We start from the raw sequence: 20,955 nt of genomic DNA, 5'->3' as shown, positions 1-20,955 counted from the left end.
CTAAAGTGAAAAAATGGGCAGGGACACCCCGTATTTTCCGTTAATGGAAAAGTTCTGATAGGCACGGTTCACCACTGTATATGAAATATGATGTGTGCGGGGACTGTGGTGGTATACTCCTCTTAAAGCCTGCAAGAATTACTATGAAAATCAGCTAACTTTAAACTACCACAAAACACAAGATGAAAAGAAAAAAAAATATTCTCGAAAATACATCCTCAATAATCTTTTTTGTATGAACATATTTCTCGCCCATGTGATGATACGTAGACATGTCCTCCACCAGAGGAGACCATCGGGGAGATGTTTTGCTTCTGTCATGTCTCCTGCAGGGCTGGACTGGTCCTTACGATCCCAGTTGGTTAGTGGGCTCTAGATCACGAAGGTAGTGAGGAGAGGACATGCTTTGCCACTTTGGGAATCCAGGCACAGATTTTGGAGGTGGAGGGATGGACTTGACAAAAATAAGAAATTCATGCCCACGGGGAGAATGCAGCCTTTATGGGGGTAAAAGAAGAAAGCACTTCAACAACAGACATGAGGACTCCCGGGCCAAAAATGAGTGATCCGATCAAAAGAGAAAAAGGTAGCACACCCCACAAATAAAGATGAAAACAGAAGATTACATACATTACACTTCTATTAATTTTGAGGCAGTCATTTTCATCAAAATGCTAATGCCTTCACCTCAGTGTAAAAAAGACATCTGAGGTCAACAGTCACTAGGCCAGAACCAGTATTCATGTCAAATGTCCTTATATGGGGCTTTAACTTTTGCTAATTATGCTACTTAGAGATAACACGCACACGCATCTAAGTTAAGAACAACTGGTATCCATCGTCCTACAAATGAGGGGATAAACCAGATTTGGGTGTTTCAGCACGTCTCATGATTCTGACTTGTTTTCATGTGTACTTTTCCCAAGAAAAAAATTTTATAATTTCTATGAACGTTTTGATGAATAAGGTCCAATAGCACTGGAAGTTTATAGCATATCAGTCAAGCAAGCAGGAGGAGCTGTGGGGTGCAGCTAACAACAGGAACTCACCTGTTCACGTGATACTTTTTAGCTGCAGAGAAGAAGAAAGAGTAAGCATATGTATTAGAGAGTATAAAAAAATGAAATGAAAATAATACTCTATTCATTACTCTAATACCAATGTTTTCAGCACAGGCTAATGGAGCAAGATGCTTCAGTTTGGTTGAATGGCTGATGTATCATTTACACACCTGATGCCTGACTTTAACTAATGCAGACAGAAGAGAACTCCAGAACTTCAATATGTACCTTTCTGCTGTAATCGCTTCACAATCCACACAGCCAGGGCACAGCCAGTCAGTCCAGCAGCCCCCCCTATTGCCACAACCAGTAAAGTGGGGTTTAAAGTAGGGTCAGGATGGGCTGCAGGGAACAGGATTGCACAAGATTAAAACATTCCATGTACATTCTATGGAGTTGGAACATCAAACAATACATTTTCCCATTTGATTTTCAAACAGATTCTTCCAATGAACTTATGAAATGCTTATTAAAAATCAAGTTACAATCAGACATACATATAAAACAATAAATATAATGCATAAACTTTGATACCATTTCAAAAAGAAAAAGCCTATAGGCAACCTTGGAAAAAATATTTAATTACTCATAAATACATGTTTGACTTGTTTAAAGACTCCGTGTTACCTTGACACAGAGGCCTTTCTCCAATCCAGTCTCCAGATTTGCCACAAGTCGTGACTTCAGATCCATGGAGAATGAAGCCTGGGTCACAGCTGAAGCTGCAGGTGGAGCTGTAGAGGAGATCTCCACTGGAGTTTGCACAGGTAACGTTGCCGTTCTGAGGGGGCTGGACTGAGGGGCAGGGCACAGCTGGGAGGCAGAAACAGCAGACAGGAGGATTTCAGCACATCTCCCAGCGCATCTTAGCACATAGAGGCACACACCGCTCCTGCACATACTTGTTGCCTTGAGGAGGACCGTAATGGAAATATGTCTTTTGCACTTTATGTGTTATCCTTGATCATTTATATATCCAAGTTACCTTTACAGATCGGCGTCTCTGCACTCCACTGAGCAGAAGCCATGCAGATCACATTGGATGCTCCCTGCAGCTGGTGTCCATCTGCGCAGCTGAAGCTGCAGCTGGAGTTGTAGAAAAGGTCCTCACTGGGCCTGGAGCAGTTCACGCTCCCTCCCTCAGGCACCTGCAGGGGGCGACACTGCACAGCTGCAGGACAGAGGACAGACAGGAAGGGTTAGACACAGTACACACCTTATGGGCCAGCAGTGTCCTGTCCACTGGCTGCCTGTTACACAGTGAGAGCACAGACTCAATGATCCACATCAGAGACACCTGCGGTTGTTTTATGAGAAAATGAAGCCTTACACTTACATTTTTATGCTTAGCAGATGCTCTCATCCTGAGCAACGTACAAGATGAGTACATTTAATGTTACATTTACATCTTTTACATCAACAGACATCTTTATCCAGCGCAATTCCCAAAGTCAAGAGCAAAGGGAATCCAACAAAATGACACCCAGGGACAGTATTTGGCTAGACACAGAAAATGTTTATTATTTGGCCACATAAGTGACATTTCCATGGTGTGTGCTTGGTAAGTCCAAATATGCACTTCTTCAAAAATGCTCTCCAGTTTGATATTGGTTTTGTTAATGATCGCAATAATAAAAGGATTGTCAAGGGTTTACTGATTTATTTTTTTATCATGGTTACTATTGCCATATGTAGCAGCCCTTGGATCCAGAGAGTCAACTGATGTGTCGGGTTTCATTTCAGTTCATCTCAGCAACAGTTCGTTCAAACGGCAACTTAATTCCATATCGGCGAATCACCGTACAGCACCGTGAAAACTATATCAAAACATACAAACAACAACTTCACAACCCTGTTCCACAGCCAAACTCATCATATGAAAATATCAACAGCGGCGAAGTTTATCTACATTGTACAACAATAAAATCGTTCACACGTTTTCATGGTTATACATTTTATGAAATAAATAGATATCATACCTCGCTGCGCTCACCAAGGAATGCAAACTAAAAATATGATAATCCTTTTCTTCTGTTGTTAAACGTGCGTCAATTCCACTCTTTTTTTACAAAGTGCAAATCCACTTAGAAATAATGTAGGCCCAAACAAATCAGCGTTCCCCATTCAGACCCGCCAGCCAACTTTAAAGCTCATCTCACCTGATGCAAAAACTATGGTGTCACCAGAAGGACAATTTTCAATGCTACAGGTGTACAGTCAAAGTTCACACACACACGAATCACAAAGACATTCAAATTACAAACATTTGTTAAGTTACAGAATAAATTGCACAAATATCTTATCCCAACCCATACTTATTTCATAATAAACAGCAAAAATACAAATTGCAAAAATGGTCTCTTACACCATATATTTCTGTTTTCCCCGGAGGATAATAGGCTAGAAATCCCACTTCTAACAACACAAGTCTGTAGCTGGCAGATATTATGCTTCAATACGATATTCATGTTAAATTGTAAAAATATGATAACCTGTGATACTGTTTCAGAAGGAGAAGGCCTAGACAACCTTGGGCATAATATTTAATTGCTCATGCCTGTTTGATGTGTTTAAAGACTCCATGTTACCTTGACACACAGGTCTTTCTCCAATCCAGTCTCCAGATTTGCCACATGTCATGACTTCAGACCCATGGAGAATGAAGCCTGGGTCACAGCTGAAGCTGCAGTTGGAGCCATAGAGGAGATCTCCACTGGAGTCTTCATAGGTAATGTTGCCGTTCTGAGGGGGCTGGACTGAGGGGCAGGGCACAGCTGGGAGGCAGAGACAGCAGACAGGAGGATTTCAGCACATCTCCCAGCGCATCTTAGCACATAGAGGCACACACCGCTCCTGCACATACTTGTTGCCTTGAGGAGGACCGTAATGGAAATATGTCTTTTGCACTTTATGTGTTATCCTTGATCATTTATATATCCAAGTTACCTTTACAGGTCGGCGTCTCTGCACTCCACTGTGCAGAAGCCATGCAGATCACATTGGATGCTCCCTGCAGCTGGTGTCCATCTGCGCAGCTGAAGCTGCAGCTGGAGTTGTAGAAAAGGTCCTCACTGGGCCTGGAGCAGTTCACGCTCCCTCCCTCAGGCACCTGCAGGGGGCGACACTGCACAGCTGCAGGACAGAGGACAGACAGGAAGGGTTAGACACAGTACAGTACACACCCTATGGGCCAGCAGTGTCCTGTCCACTGGCTGCCTGTTACACAGTGAGAGCACAGACTCAATGATCCACATCAGAGACACCTGCGGTTGTTTTATGAGAAAATGTAGCCTTACATTTACATTTTTACGCTTAGCAGATGCTCTCATCCTGAGCAACGTACAAGATGAGTACATTTAATGTTACATTTACATCTTTTACATCAACAGACATCTTTATCCAGAACAATTCCCAAAGTCAAGAGCAAAGGGAATCCAACAAAATGACACCCAGGGACAGTATTTGGCTAGACACAGAAAATGTTTATTATTTGGCCACATAAGTGACATTTCCATGGTGTGTGCTTGGTAAGTCCAAATATGCACTTCTTCAAAAATCCTCTCCAGTTTGATATTGGTTTTGTTAATGATCGCAATAATAAAAGGATTGTCAAGGGTTTACTGATTTATTTTTTTTATCATGGTTACTATTGCCATATGTAGCAGCCCTTGGATCCAGAGAGTCAACTGATGTGTCGGGTTTCTTTATTTCAGTTCATCTCAGCAACAGTTCGTTCAAACGGCAACTTAATTCCATATCGGCGAATCACCGTACAGCACCGTGAAAACTATATCAAAACATACAAACGACAACTTCACAACCCTGTTCCACAGCCAAACTCATCATATGAAAATATCAACAGCGGCAAAGTTTATCTACATTGTACAACAATAAAATCGTTCACACGTTTCCATGGTTATACATTTTATGAAATAAATAAATATCATACCTTGCTGCGCTCACCAAGGAATGCAAACTAAAAATATGATAATCCTTTTCTTCTGTTGTTAAACATGCGTCAATTCCACTCTTTTTTTACAAAGTGCAAATCCACTCAGAAATAACGTAGGCCCAAACAAATCAGCGTTCCCCATTCAGACCCACCAGCCAACTTTAAAGCTCATCTCACCTGATGCAAAAACTATGGTGTCACCAGAAGGACAATTTTCAATGCTACAGGTGTACAGTCAAAGTTCACACACACACGAATCACAAAGACATTCAAATTACAAACATTTGTTAAGTTACAGAATAAATTGCACAAATATCTTATCCCAACCCATACTTATTTCATAATAAACAGCAAAAATACAAATTGCAAAAATGGTCCCTTACACCATATATTTCTGTTTTCCCCGGAGGATAATAGGCTAGAAATCCCACTTCTAACAACACAAGTCTGTAGCTGGCAGATATTATGCTTCAATACGATATTCATGTTAAATTGTAAAAATATGATAACCTGTGATACTGTTTCAGAAGGAGAAGGCCTAGACAACCTTGGGCATAATATGTGTTTAAAGATTCCATGTTACCTTGACACACAGGTCTTTCTCCAATCCAGTCTCCAGATTTGCCACATGTCATGACTTCAGACCCATGGAGAATGAAGCCTGGGTCACAGCTGAAGCTGCAGTTGGAGCCGTAGAGGAGATCTCCACTGGAGTCTTCATAGGTAACGTTGCCATTCTGAGGGGGCTGGACTGAGGGGCAGGGCACAGCTGGGAGGCAGAGACAGCAGACAGGAGGATTTCAGCACATCTCCCAGCGCATCTTAGCACATAGAGGCACACACCGCTCCTGCACATACTTGTTGCCTTGAGGAGGACCGTAATGGAAATATGTCTTTTGCACTTTATGTGTTATCCTTGATCATTTATATATCCAAGTTACCTTTACAGATCGGCGTCTCTGCACTCCACTGTGCAGAAGCCATGCAGATCACACTGGATGCTCCCTGCAGCTGGTGTCCATCTGCGCAGCTGAAGCTGCAGCTGGAGCCATAGAGAAGGTCCTCACTGGGCCTGGAGCAGCTCACGTTCCCTCCCTCAGGCACCTGCAGCGGGCGACACCGCACAGCTGCAGGACAGAGGACAGACAGGAAGGGTCAGACACAGTACAGTACACACCCTATGGGCCAGCAGTGTCCTGTCCACTGGCTGCCTGTTACACAGTTAGAGCACAGACTCAATGATCCACATCAGAGACACCTGCGGTTGTTTTATGAGAAAATGAAGCCTTACACTTACATTTTTATGCTTAGCAGATGCTCTCATCCTGAGCAACGTACAAGATGAGTACATTTAATGGTACATTTACATCTTTTACATCAACAGACATCTTTATCCAGAGCAATTCCCAAAGTCAAGAGCAAAGGGAATCCAACAAAATGACACCCAGGGACAGGAGGATTTCAGCATATCTCCCAGCGCATCTTACCACATAGAGACACACACCGCTCCTACGCAATAGTGTGCTGGTGAAGTCATAACGCTATCCTGTGCTCCCGCAGGCAGGGATAAACATGGTGTGATCATCCTTGTCATCTCAAAGAAACTATTTTCTCATGTTTCATTGATTTGAGTTGTGTAGGAAAATCGTTTGGAAGAGACCTCTGGGGAGCCATTCCTTGGAGAGATCAGGGCCCATATTTTTCAAGCACCACATGGTAGGCAATTGGAGTTGTTAATGAAGCTTCCTTCTCCTCGTCTCAGATCACACTAAGTCCATTTCCTACAAGTAGATCTCAGGTGATTTTTAGGACATGTGAAGTGCCTCAAATGAACGCCAGTGGTGACACTTTTTACGTACGTCCCATATGCTGAGAAAATGCCAAATTCTAACTAAATGCAGACCCTGAAAGCTGGAGTGTTATAATAGCGCTGCAATTTCTGAACATTATCAAACACTTAATTGTGAATAAATTCCAGCAACTAGCAGGAATGGCTTCCATTCTTTGTCAAATTCAAGGCAACAATAATAATTGTTAAGTTGACCTGAAAAGCTAAACTCATTGCTCTCATTTCTTGTTTTTCTTCTTTTAATTCCACCCTATTTTCTGTATCCTACAGATCTTCAGCTATACATACTAACCTTGGCGAATACCTTCATCTTGTATCGGATTACTTATGCTTTGTTGTCAATACAAGAAATATTTTTGAAATATTTATGATGTTACACTGAAATTTTTCTCATAGACTAACATGGACAGTACGGTCATAATCTGAACTTTCTATCAGTTGCAACAGACTTCATGAAATAGCATTGCTATAGATGCCCCAGATACCATCTCTCACACAAAGGTTGCTTTGCTACAGTGACTACAGAGAACAGATGCTCTCACGCCCCCTTACCAACTCTCATCTCAAGTCTGTTTATAAATTGTTAGAAGAACTGGACTAGCAAGTATGATAACCAGCTTTCATTGATACAGATTGAGCCAGTTTACCAAAGTTGGCAACGCTTTTAACTACAACCATGCCAACAAGTGTATCTTTAACTTTCCTCTCTAGTTTGAAATTGGTTTTGCTAATAATCCCAATGATCAAGTCAAGGCTTTTTTGATTTTTTCTTTCGTTACTCTTATTATTGCCATATATTTCTAATTTTCCCCGAGGATAATAGGCTAGAAATCCCACGTATGCCACTGCAAATCCATAGCTTGCAGATATTATGCAGAATGGCACAAAATGCCACAATGTGACTGGCTTTTTGGGGGATGTTGCCAGATTTATTCGTGGACAATGTGAAATCTCTTCCAACTGTCCAATTCTCGTGTCCACAACAATACGTGTCATCTTACGAACCATACCGATGACATAATTGATATGTGAATTATTGTTTAAGTCATCTATTGGTTTCATGTGGTGACATATAGGCTATTTCTATAAATACCGAAATACAACATTAATGTTTGTATTTGTTGTAGCTGTTGTACTTGATTTGTGCACCTGCATGCGGAGGAATCCATAGCGAGAGGAAATTGTTTTCAAGTCGCCAAGAAACATGTTTGAATTACTTTTATAAGCCGTAAGTACTTCCCACGGAGGGAGTGACAACGTCTCTGATGAGGTCAGTGACAAATAAAATACCTTCCTCGTCTCGGTATCTTTTCAACAGCTCTGCGTTCTCAAATGTATGCAAAACATACAGACGGGTGACAAATTAAAACCCTGAATAAATGAGTGGAGAAACATAACAAATGCAGATGCTTCCATACAGGTGTACTGCATGGTACAATTAAGCAATTAACATCCACTCATGCTCTGTGGCAGTGGTGGAAATAGAGTTTTATAAATGGGGTGGCCAGGGGGTGGTCAAGGCTACTTCAGGGGGTCCATAGACCATGACAGAAAATTAGTGTGTAACCCTAACCTGGCATGAATGAATCCTATGATTGCTGATTAGAGGTAGAAGTGATAATTCACTTAACTTGGAGTTCTTCAATGTGGCATAGTGTGGTCCACTAGGGTTACTTAACTGGAATTCTTTAACATACTATGAATAGCCAGTGTCTCTACTTCTGAATTGCAGCTCAATTTCTTTCTCTCTCTCTCTCACACACACACACACACACACACACACACACACTGTACTGTACTCACATACTGGTGAGACTGTTTTCATGAATATATAATCACAATAAAAATGCCACAGCCATCAAAACAAGAACACACATGAATCCAATCCAATTATCCAATTAAACATCCAATTATCCACATTTTAGTCCAATCTCAATCTTAATTACAAAACCCCATTATCACAACTGTACCTTAAAATCAACTACCAGCCTAAGTTACTAGCTAGATCATGGCTAGCCCTACTCTGCAGTAAGTACCTATAATTTCTTACACCTTTACGATAGCAAATTGTGGTAATCTTTTGAGTAACGTTAACAGATTGATAATAACAATTGTTCGTTTTGAGTTCAAGTACAAAAATCTAACTGAGCTAATGGATAAATGTTAATAACTGAGTTAATTGATAAATGTTAACTTGCTGAACACTGATAGCTGTACTAGTTACCCCACATTAGCTAACCACTCATATACTGTAACTTACGACACTGCAGTACACTGTATATGCGCGGCGTGTATTACTAACAGATGTAAACATAATGTTAGGCTAAATTGGGAACCAATCTCTCTTATCTGATTAACTATTTGTTATGGAGCCAACTTGCCAATATGCATCTACACAGCGACTTAACTTTCGTACAAGTTTTTCAGGAAACCTAAACCCGATGCTAAACCTTAAAACTTCCTCCAAAATGGTGCTTTCGCCGCAGGACTGCCATTGTTGTGTCAGTCGCTCGTGTGACTTGTGAGCTGTGGAAATATTATCTCTTCCTCGTCCTCGATTTGAAAAAGGCGCTGCCGGATGTCACAATAAATGCCTCTCTCAACAAGAGGTGAAATGAGATGTCAATCAGCATCAAACTGCCAGTGATAGCGAATGAAATTTTAGGGTGGCACCCGGGGTGGCCAATCAGATATCAGGGGTGTCCAGTGCCATCCCAGACACCCCTCTGGCTCCGCCACTGCTCTGTGGCATGTATAAAAATGCTGAACAGGCCCAGTTGATCTTGATTTTGGTTCAAGATGGCAAGAGGAAAAGAGCTAAGTGACTTTGAAAGAGGTTTCATTGTTGGGGCACGGATGGCAGGAGCTTCAGTCACAAAGACTGCTCAACAGGCTAGTGTTTCAATAGGAACAGTCACTAAAGTAACATCTGCATTTAGATCTATGGTAAAGAAATCAGTAAATAGGGTCAGAAATTGTGGTCGACAGCGCACATTTGAGGACCGTGATGCTCGTGCATTAGTGGAATATGTAAGGAAAAACAGAAGAGCAACTCTTCCTCAGTGACTGAGAATGTCAATGCAGGACGTGATCAGACTGTGTCAGCAAGAATAGTCCGTCGACAATTACATAGAGAGGGATATTATAGTAGGGTTGCAGTGCATAAACCCCTCCTTACAAAGATGAATGCACATTTGAGAGTTCAGTGGTGCAAAAACTAAAACCATAGGCACTGGTCTACAGAGATGTGGAAAAAAGTGATATGGTGAGATGAGCCGTCCTTTACCATATTCTCGACAAGTGGGTGAGTGCATGTGTGGCATACACCAAGAGAACAGTACAGGCCTGAATGCTTGATCCCTACAGTGAGGCGGTCCGGTGGCTCTGTTATGCTGTTGGGGGCATTTTACTGGTATGGTTTGGGTCCACTTGTCCCCTTAGAGGGAAGGGTCACTGCAAATCAATACAAAGCTGTTCCGAGTAATCACCTTTATCCTATGATGAAACATTTCTATCCTTATGAGAGTGGCCTCTTCCAGGATGACAATGCCCCCATCCATAGGGCACGAGGGGCCACTGAATGGTTTGATGAGTATGAAAATGATATGAATCATATGCTATGGCCTTCACAGTCACCAGATCTCAACCCAATTGAACACCTATGGGAGATTTTGGACCGACGTGTTAGACCACCACCTCTCTACCACCATCATCAAAACACCAAATGAGGGAATATCTTTTGGAAGAATGGTGTTCCATCCCTACAGTAGAGCTCCAGAGACTTGTAGAATCTATGCCAAGGTGCACTGAAGCTGTTCTGGCGGCTCATGGTGGCCCAACACCTTACTAAGACACTTGTTATGTTGGTATTTCCTCTCCAGGAAAATGCATGCACGCTGCCTCGATGTAGCCACTGGTCAGAAACTACTAGCAAGATTTTAAATTCCTGCTTAGGTGGAGGTACTTTCAAGTGTAACGAATCATGAGAAATCGCTTTTATTTGCAAGAGTAAGAACTGCCCTAAATTGACATCACTCAGAATTGTTGAGCACTTTGGACCTATTTCCTAGACGCTTGATAAATACCGAACTTGCACTGTAAGCCGTTTGGAGAAATTCCCATATGAGTTGTTCCAACTGAATGTAAATCAATGTAATGTAATGTAAGCGGTCGTTACTGGGCTAGTCTGTTTGCTTGCAGTATCAGTAGCTATAAAAAAATACCAGTTTTGTTTTTGCACATGTAGCCTTCATGCTGTTCCATGCACACCTCGTCTGGACCGCACAGGTTCGGCTGACAAGACACTGGAAAACAAAAACACATTTTGAGTTGCCTTAAAAAACCGAGCCTTAAAACAATACATGTGTAAATTGAATTCAAAGGATATAACCTAAGCATTTGTCAAAATATAACGTATATAACCAAGTAAATTAAAAATGGTCCATTTGACATGCAGCTGTATTACAGAATATACAGGATGATAAACTGGAAATCAGCTGCATGTGAAATAGACCATAGTTAGGATATTTGGTAATAATTATTATAATAATACAAATGGGCATTTAATAAGACCAGTATTCCATATTTAAGAATTTATATGTTGTTCATTATCAGCAGCCATTACTGTTTCATAAGGATTACCACTAGGTCTAAATCTCTGCCTCCTTACTTTTTTGTTTTTTGTATTTCAGTGCTCTGTAGTGTATTGTTTATAGCTTGTAATGCCTTCCTTGTGGCCTCGCTTAGCAGCCGAGCATCTCTAACTGCATAGTTGTCAAGGCACAGGCACGGACTCAAACACAGACCAGGCGTGTACAGGTTCCAAGGGGTTTTATTGGAACCGCAGGGCAAGTTCGTGGTGGCGGTACAGACAGGGTCAAAAAACCAGGAAGGCAGTCCAAGGCAGAAACAAACCAAGACAGAAGCAGGCTGGGTCAAAACCGGATAGACAGGCAGATCAGGCAACCAAGGCAGGACGGCAGGCAGGGACAAGGTAGGAAGTCAGGCAGAAGTCGTAACAATAACACGAGTAACAAGGCGGGAACGTAACAGAGAAAACACTGAGACAAACTGGCAACAAGACAGAGACAAGCAGGGCATATATAGGGCTGGGCTGACGAGGAGATGGGATGCAGGTGGGCAGGCAGGCAGGTGGAGATGATCAGGAAATCAGGTGGGCGGGGACAGGGCGGAGAGCGGGGCAGGGCTGGAACACATGGGAACTGTAAACAAGAGCACATGGACGACACTGACAGACAGGGAGAACACAAAAACAACAGCTAGGGGGCCAAAGTACTGACAATAGAAGCCTAAGGCTCTCTAAACAAGACAGACCTGACAGAAAACTGGTAAGCGAGATCATCTCAATAGTAACGTACCTTTATAACATAAAGCTCTTTTATAGTTTGAGCAGTGATCATCATTCAATTTCCCAGTGTAGTTTCTGCTGTTCAAGTAAATCTCCACACAGTCCTCTTTACTACTCATGTTGTTCGGTTCACCTGGGGCCCAATTTAACTCTTTCTCAGTTGGTTCTTCTTCGGTTTCGACCCAAAACCAGACATGTGCCTCTTTGTATAACCCAATCCAACAATGTTTCACTTCTGGTGGCAAAGTTTTATTGAGATAAATGATGTCCTTTAGGTTCTTATTGCCTGCTAAGTCTGTGTACTTCTTTTGACACCACTTTCTTGCAACACCCCACGCCATATCCTTGTTGGAGCAGTGGTACGTGAATCCATGCACTTCTGTAAGCATGGCAAATACTAAATAAAAGAAAATAAAGTAGGCATTAACAAATTACTTGGCAAAGCTTTCTAGCTCATGAAGTCACTTTACAGACATGAATTGCCTGGATATATTCGAAATTATGCAAAGAATATTTAATGTCGTACTCAAATACAAACAAGTGAGAGACATCAAGCAATCCATAGTCACAGCTGAAGGGATCTTCAGGTGTCCACAGTTAATGTCCTATAGAAAAGCAAAAGCATTCTTATTACAAGGATGAACAAAATGCAATATAAAACCTTTCCATGAATTACAATTAAAGCTTGGATACATTTGCAAGGTTTCAAAATGACAGCAGTGTCTAAACATTATCATTTTGGATTCCTCGCTACCTACTTTTATGAATAATAAACCAAATTGTGTATGTAAGCGTTTTCTTCCTACTGGAAAACCAGGTGGATTCTCTGCATTTGCTTGTTGATGGAGCACCCCATCTGTGTGTTAAATGGCTGTGATTGGACACAGTAGACGGCACCTTTTTGTACAGAATTTAGCAAGATTGTGTCCTCCACAATATGGCCATGAGATATGGAATTTGTTCGCCATCAGATGAACAGCAACAAGAAGATCCTATGTCCGAATTGGTCCAGGAGACAGGACTAAGATTCAGACTCACATAGAATTAACTAAGTGTCTTTGAATGAAGGTAAGAATTACATGTAGCCCGCCTTTTTGCCCCCAGCTTACATCTGTGAAGTCTACAGACTTTTTAATGTTACATTCATTTAGCAGATGCTCGCAACTTCCAGCATAAGAGAACAGAAGTGTGTCCATTTAAGTTAAATGAGTGCCACACCAGGTTAACAACGAGTGTGAGCACAACACTATTCAAACTCTACCACATGTTAATTTGTGGTAACCTGAAAGTAGACAGCCTAGAATCTAAGGGAAGCCAAATACATACACTACCATACATCACACAGTCATTAGATCACACTATCCATAACACATTGTGTTACTACACGTAAAATACGGAGCAAGTAATACAAGTAGCAGGTGTTTGGGGGTTGGATATTGAAATGGAACCAAGATACAGTCTGAAGAGGAGGGTCTTCAATCTGCCTCAAAAGAGGTCCAGTGATTCTGTTGTCCTGAACCATGAGGGAAGTTCATTCCACCTCTGGGGGACCAGTACAGACAGGTTGAGAGGGGTAACCCTGTCAAGCAGGGACAGACAGTTTCCCCAAGGTTGCAGAGCGTAGTGATTTGGCTGGTACATATGGTTTGAAGACTATGGCTTGACTGGAGGTCTAAGGGGGCTGTTCTGTTCACTGTCCTGTATGCCAGCAGTTTTGAAGATGATGAGAGCGGTAACGGGAAGCCAGTGAAGTAAAGTGAGGAGTCAGAGTCACTGCAGCATTACCTACTACAAATATGGGGGCCAATATGGTACTGTTCCATGCAGGCATATGGTAGTTTTTTTCTCAGCCAGGATTTGCGTCATAACAGGCTACAAACCCTGAATTTTTTACAAATACCATGGAGTCACTCAAATACCATTCAAGAGAGGGACAGAACATCAAATAAGGACTCAGAAACAGGTGCCGCTCTTTCTGCTATGCGAATGTGTGGCCACGTTTAAGAGAGCCATGTGAATTGAGGAGGTGCAGGAAACTGTCAGTACATACACTGTTCAGAAACATGTGGCAGACATGCCTGACAAAATTGTGCAACTGAATGGGAGTGCGCTAGGCTGGGGACATGGAAAACATGTCTGCAGAGGCTGATGGATATAAACAAAAGAGAAATCTCAAGCTGAGTGTAGGACACCACCAATGAAAATGCCAGCACCCTGGCCATTAAGACCTTTGCAAAGATTTCATCTAGAATTGCAAACAGGCTCCCGGTTGTTGTGGATATTGTTCACTGGACGGGGACAAGGGAGAAAATGGATCACCATGGGCAACTGTTGTCCAGTTCATGGTGAAATTCAACAGGGACTATGCAAGGAAAGATGCAAAGGGAATGATGTTCCCTAAGGAAAATTACATTTGCTCTGTGGAGGATGTGTCCCCCGAGGACAGACAAGCATAACTGAAGCAACAGAGCCTTTGGTGAAGAAAGATTGAGGCAAGGATAAAAGGATGTCCTTCCAAGGCACATGTGCTTCCACAGAAGGTAAAAGAGTTGTTGGCAATGAGAATATCAATGTCAGAAAGTATTTAAATTCAAATTGGTAAGATATTGGGAAGCTAGCTGGAGTTCACATGAATGATGTTAATCAAAAGCTCATTAGGGAGAAGTGGCTAACATTAGTAGCCCTGTTACATGTATGCTATGTCTTGACTGGCTACTTACCACAATACACATAGCTAACTAATCCATTTTGAAATTGTTTTAATTCTCTGGGCCATTTACCAAGTTGATAACATATTTTCTTTTTAGTTTAATATTTCTCATATATGCGAGACCCCATAAAACCACATTCTGATTCTGATTTTGTTCATTCTTTTTACGGTAACCTATCTGTAACTTCAACATGAAAAAAGGAGGGACTCTCTAGGGATGAGATAAATGAATCTACTCATTGTATGAAACAGGTTTGTCTCTGGAGTTTTATTGAAATACAAATATTTATAATGTTTAAAAATGCATTGAAAATGAAGAAACATTTACAAAAAGTAAACACGGTCTTATTACTTTGATTCCAAAAGCTTATAAAGATCTCCTTGTATTACATAACTGGAGACCCATGATTTGATTGAAAAATATTGATTAGTATGCATGTACTTGTTTACACAAACAGTTTGAAAAAGGGCTTGAATGAAACCACTAATGAAAACAAAGAAGGGTTTATGGCTAAAAGACATATTAGTTGTAGCTCATCCTGGATCTTTTGGATCATACTTAGGTTCTAAAGCATTTGTTCTTTTTACATTTTTTTTTTTTTTTTACAATTTTAACAAGGGTTCTGGACACCAAAGAACATCAATTTCTATTTCAATTTCAGAACAATTATGATTTAGTAAAAATGTCTTTAGAACTATTACTATTATTACTCTTACTATTAGTACTACTATACTATTAAAATGTATTATAGAGATTTACACCTCAGTTATCTTCTATCTTCTGTTGTCTATACTTCAAAGGGATTTTTATTCAAAGAGGTTTTCATTGGGGTCCCCCAACTCCCCTCTTTTTACTAGATATTTTTACTGTTTCCCAAATTATCCTGCTGTGAAACGTATACCCATATTGTGTAGAGAATCAAAATTTCTCAAATGGTACATGACATAGCTTTTTTTCTTTAAAAACCAAACAGCAAACCTCCAAGTTTATTTGATTAATTGACAGATTTCCCAGTGCTTCAGGTCAAAATATTTCTAATTGTGAGATACCTTGTTTTTATGATACTACACAAGGTGTTTTGAAAGAGATTCTGGTTAAGGATGGAATCAAATATCAAGGTGTACATATCCCTAAAAATGATCGTCAGACAAAAACTGATTTCGCCCCTATATTAAAGAAGACTACAATAGTACCTAGTGGCTGGTTGCAATAAGACCTATTGATTTTGGGTACAGTTTTAGGGATTTCAGCTGGTGGTTTAGAAGATTAGAAGATGTCTGACTACTGCTGACTCAATTTGATACTTCAGTCCTCACAATATTTTTCAAAAAGGTGGGGCCTTTATTTTAACATTACATTACATTATTGTCATTTAGCAGACACTCTTGTCCAGAGCAGCTTACATCAGTTACATTTTAGTCCATTTATACAGCCGGATATTTACTGAGGAATTTGTGATTTAGGTACCTTGCCAAGGGCAAATTCTTCATCAACAAATCAAGTGCATTTAAAATATATTTCAAATGTCATTTCTATCAATGCTCTTGTTTGTAAATTCATGGAGATTAAGAATGAATGCTCTTCTTACAATGACTCAATCATGTGTTCATTTATCCTTTGATTCTAATTTTAGTCTTCAACTGTGGAATGATTTTTCTTTGTCTTTCTCAGGTCTTACAAATTACAACATGTGCTCTTCAATCCAAACATATTATTTTCTGTTATTTGAGCTAAAGCAAAGCACTTCAAGTTATTGTCAGTTTGGTGATTTCAATAGGTCCTACATTTCAAATACATAAATAAATTCTAAAAATTCCTTTTAAAACTAGAGGTCTATTATTTGATAGAGTCTCATGAACTACATAAAAACAAAAGATTGTCCAACATAAAATATCATGAACAGATCTTTGGTGTCAATTAGCTTGTCATCCTCTATGATTTTTTTTCTTTTTTATGGTGTTGCCTGTTTTTAATAGTGATGTTGTTTTTGCTTAGTCTTTCCTGTGATGTGATGGTTATTTATTTATTTGCGGAATGTGTTTATTAGCCCGATTACTTACAGTATTGCTATACGCAAATTTTTTGGCACATAGTGGGGGGCTTGTTGACTCACGCTTATCTCCCAGTTCACACTGGCACTTAACGCTACTCTTCTGCCTTCGCTTCCTAGATAACGTTAGGTCGCTATAGCTATACTCCCTTCCTTTGGTGGGTAGTGATATTGGGCAGTTTTAATTGTACCATAATAACTGACATGTTTGTCCGTGTGTCGATAAGAACAACCAAATGTATTTCCCCAGTCAGATTAACTGGTATCTTTTACCTGCTTGTCCAAAGTAGCTATAGCCAGCGAGCAATATGCAGTCTAAATTTTGTTTACGAGGGTTTACTTACATGGGACACCATAGTTTGACCTGCACGCTTCTACGCTGGCTTCTGTGGCGTGCCCATAACGAAGCACTTGAGAGAAGCACAGCCCAAATCAGAAAAATACATATGCTGTGCCGCAGAGGAAAATAACGGTGGTCCATCGTACCCCTTGAACAACACCGTTGTCTAGAAGTAGATAACCGAAAATGGTATTTTTTAAAGCCTCAACCTGCGTAAAGTAGGCCTACTTGAAAATAAAAACAAAGCAGAGTAAAAAGACGTGTGTGAAACGGCATTTTACTCTTTACTCTATTTTACATACTATTGCGTTGAGCCCCCTTTAATAATACTGTGAAAACTCTATTACGTTTGGTGTTTTCGCAAGTAAAATGAGATCAGAAAAATTTACTTGGGTGTGGTACATTGGAAAACTTCCCATTCGAATCAACACACAGTAACAGTGAATAATGCCTCTTTGACGTATCTCTTCTGAAAAAATAGTTTTACAGGATTATTCATTTATCTTCAGAATAGTTATAACCAATATTCGTCTTAATATGCTTACTGAAATGTTGTAGAAAACTAACAATTATTGAAAAATTCTGCTTCTCAAGCAGCCGAATAACAGTGGGTTTTCAGTGTTCTGTAAAGATGTCATATGCCTGTCCTACCAGATTAAAATGATCCCTCCACTGTCAGATTTCCGTAGTGATTCCAGTGAATGCCCTGAGCAGGGAGACTGAAACGATTAAAAGAGTTGGCTTTTTGTCCTCTTCCGTCCTAGATTTACCTAACTCTTGTTCTGCACTTCTGGACATGCGCCTCGTTGGCCTGAAATGACCCAAACAGATCAGTTTGCAGACTGAGGAGTGAGAGGGATGCGTAACCACATATTACCGCCAGTATTTTCCAAGCCTCCCGTACCAGGAATTGGGTACAAGCTCTCGGAAATTTAGCGAATGACATAAGCTTTGCCCTATCCTTACTCCTAAAAGGAAAGCTATTTATCAACATATTTACATGTAAAAGTACTCCTACCTCAGCAGGTATTTAGGAGCCATCGTGCGGTGTCCTAACCCGTTAGGAGTGGATACATCCAGGCTGCGTCAACGCATTTTTTGGGGAGAGGAAATAATGTTTTTACTTGCATTTCACATATCAATCATGTTAACTATATAGCCTAATATTCTCGGGGAAAAGAATTAACGTAGTATTAGTAATGCAAATTAGTAAAGAAGTAATACAAAATTGAGTTGGCAAACATTTTATCAGTGTGATGTCAGTATTCCCACCGTAAATACGATCTAAATACATTTTGCTTAATTAATTTTGAAGTCTGAAAATATGTCATATAAGTTAATTACATTACAGCACTGCTGCGTTTACCAATGAACACTCTAAACAGGGGGAGATGTGTTGGCCAAGCTAGGATTCGACAGAGCAGGCATCTCCCATCATAAACTACAACAGGTACTTCAGTTTAGCAGCGTCCTATCCGGGACGTTATTACTTCAAAAATATTTGCATTTTTACATTAGGTCTGTCATAAATTCAAATAGGCGTAGTGCTTAAAAATGAGCTCTATATTTTCATGGAGGGTGGACGCCGTTGATGCCATGTTTTCTTACGGGAGGCGCACTGGGTACAACTTTTTGAAAATGCCTAGTCCAGAACACCAGTGGGATTTTGCCCACGCAGCAAGGTACTTACAGTGATCTACAGTGATCTAAATATGTGAATATTCATTAACTAGAGAGGAGTTAGACCGCTGTTTAACTTAAGAATAGTTTTGATCCTTCTTGGATTGCTGTTACACAAGTTTTGAATTTATTCTATTGGGATAACGGACCATTCATCAAGAAGGAAAGCCCTCAGTCATGGTGGAAATCTGTGCTCCAGAACTTTCTATAAAGGTTCAGTGATGTTTATATCTGTTGATTGGGGAGGCCACCGGAGGTGTTAGACTTCATCCTGTTGTACATAACACCACTCCAGATAAATCCATTTAAATAGTGTGTGTGACAGCATTATTGTTTTGGAATATGTGAATATCCTGAGGAAACAATGTTGTACCATAGGGTGCACCAGGGTACCTAAAATGGCTATGGTCCATGGGCATAATTCTGCCATGCAAAGTAATACTCACACCCACTGACCCCATAAGCTCTGCCCATACCATAACCGATACACCACCATGTAAACAGATAGGAACAAGAAATGTGGTTGAAGGCCTCCTTTTGCTTCCACCAAACAGAAACCCATCTAGATGCAGGGAAAGGGGTAATAGATGACCCATTAGACCATATAACTCTCTACAAAGTTTAAATTACTTTTATTAAAGTGGTAAGTGGTCCGTGTGTGCATGCTGCTTCAGCGTTGCTCCTTAATGGGTTAGGACAACTGTAATATGAACAATGACTGAAATATCTGAGAAAGGAGTACTTTTTCCGTCTAAATAACCTTGGTATTGCTTTTACTCTTAGGGGTAAGGGTAGGATCTACCACCTACTCACCACAGAGGCTCATTAAGTAGGGATCTAGAATTTTATACATTTTCCACCAGAAGGCAGTATTTAAAAAGTAATCTAATTTGTAATGCATTATCCCATTGTTTGGGTTGAATACAATGCAACAGAAGGGCTGTTCCTTTTTCTGGTGAACTTTCAGAATTTTTCCAGCAGAGGGCATTGGGCATTCACAGATGATGGACAGCAGGTAAACATGTCTTTGCCAACAGATAGATTCTCCCTCACAATACCGATCTTGGATCAGCCTCCACCTTTTGCAAAAAATGTCTGGGATGAATAAAAGAGAAAGGTGAGTCATCCTGGATATTTTTTTTTAATTGTAGTGCATCTTGAGGTTCACATTAAGTACTACTTTGTGCAGTGTACTGAACACACCTCTGAGATTCTTCCAAAACGGTGTCTTCAATAGTGTTTAATATAATTGCCCCTTGTAGTGACTCCAGCGCATTATTTGTCAGTGGCATTGGATTAGGCATCTCGGTGTGTCTTTATGCTGAGGCAATTGTGGGCTAAGTACCTCACCCAAGTGTACAGCAGCAGTACCCCAGTGGGGAATTGAACTGGCAACCTTTCAGTTACGAGTCCTGCTCCTTAACCACTATGGTGCGCTGCTGCCCCATGTTCAAGTATACACAGAATACACACTTGACTCCATGCAAACAGAACTACATCCAAACAACAGAACAGGCACATGTTAATGTCATTATTTACATAAATACATATCAAAACATAATATACAGACACTCCTGGTGCACATTAACATAGTAAAAAAGTTTAACAAATGTTCAGTGCCATTTTTGTCTTGGTATTACTGGCAGTAAACACACACCAACTGTTAAGGCCAATAAAACGTGGCAGTTCTGATGTTTTATGATGTCATCATTTTGACACCACACAACAGTCAATGCACAGATGATAAAAATCAAGTCGAACAAAGACAGAAAAAAACTGTGCCACGCCAGTCACTTTATTAGTGATGCCAAGTCCCCCAGGAAGTCAAGTGCCGGACGTGGTGACGTTGTCCTCATCCACATTCTCACGTACCACGTCATGGTGATCCAGCATATAATTTCAGTCCAGTTTGTGTTTGTTTTGCACATGCCCGAGGGTGCGAGG

General features: G+C 40.6%; 1 protein-coding gene across 1 annotated transcript; it reads right to left on the bottom strand.

The window, feature by feature from the left end:
- Positions 1-70: 70 nt before the first annotated feature.
- LOC118795836 (P-selectin-like) lies at positions 71-12,630 on the bottom strand. Its single transcript, XM_036554582.1, has 11 exons — positions 12,241-12,630; positions 11,086-11,166; positions 5,955-6,140; positions 5,597-5,782; positions 4,008-4,193; positions 3,650-3,835; positions 2,047-2,232; positions 1,689-1,874; positions 1,290-1,403; positions 1,050-1,071; positions 71-497 (listed from the first exon to the last, which is right to left on the bottom strand). The coding sequence occupies exons 1-11, from the start codon at positions 12,617-12,619 to the stop codon at positions 347-349; spliced, it is 1,863 nt and encodes a 620-aa protein (XP_036410475.1). The 5' UTR covers positions 12,620-12,630; the 3' UTR covers positions 71-346.
- Between the last annotated feature and the right edge of the window lie 8,325 nt (positions 12,631-20,955).

Source organism: Megalops cyprinoides, chromosome 20 (genome assembly GCF_013368585.1).
Source record: "Megalops cyprinoides isolate fMegCyp1 chromosome 20, fMegCyp1.pri, whole genome shotgun sequence".
In the NCBI taxonomy this organism is placed as follows: Eukaryota; Metazoa; Chordata; class Actinopteri; order Elopiformes; family Megalopidae; genus Megalops; species Megalops cyprinoides.
The sequence above is the reverse complement of the archived record's forward strand: the minus strand, read 5'-3'. Positions and strand labels throughout refer to the sequence as shown.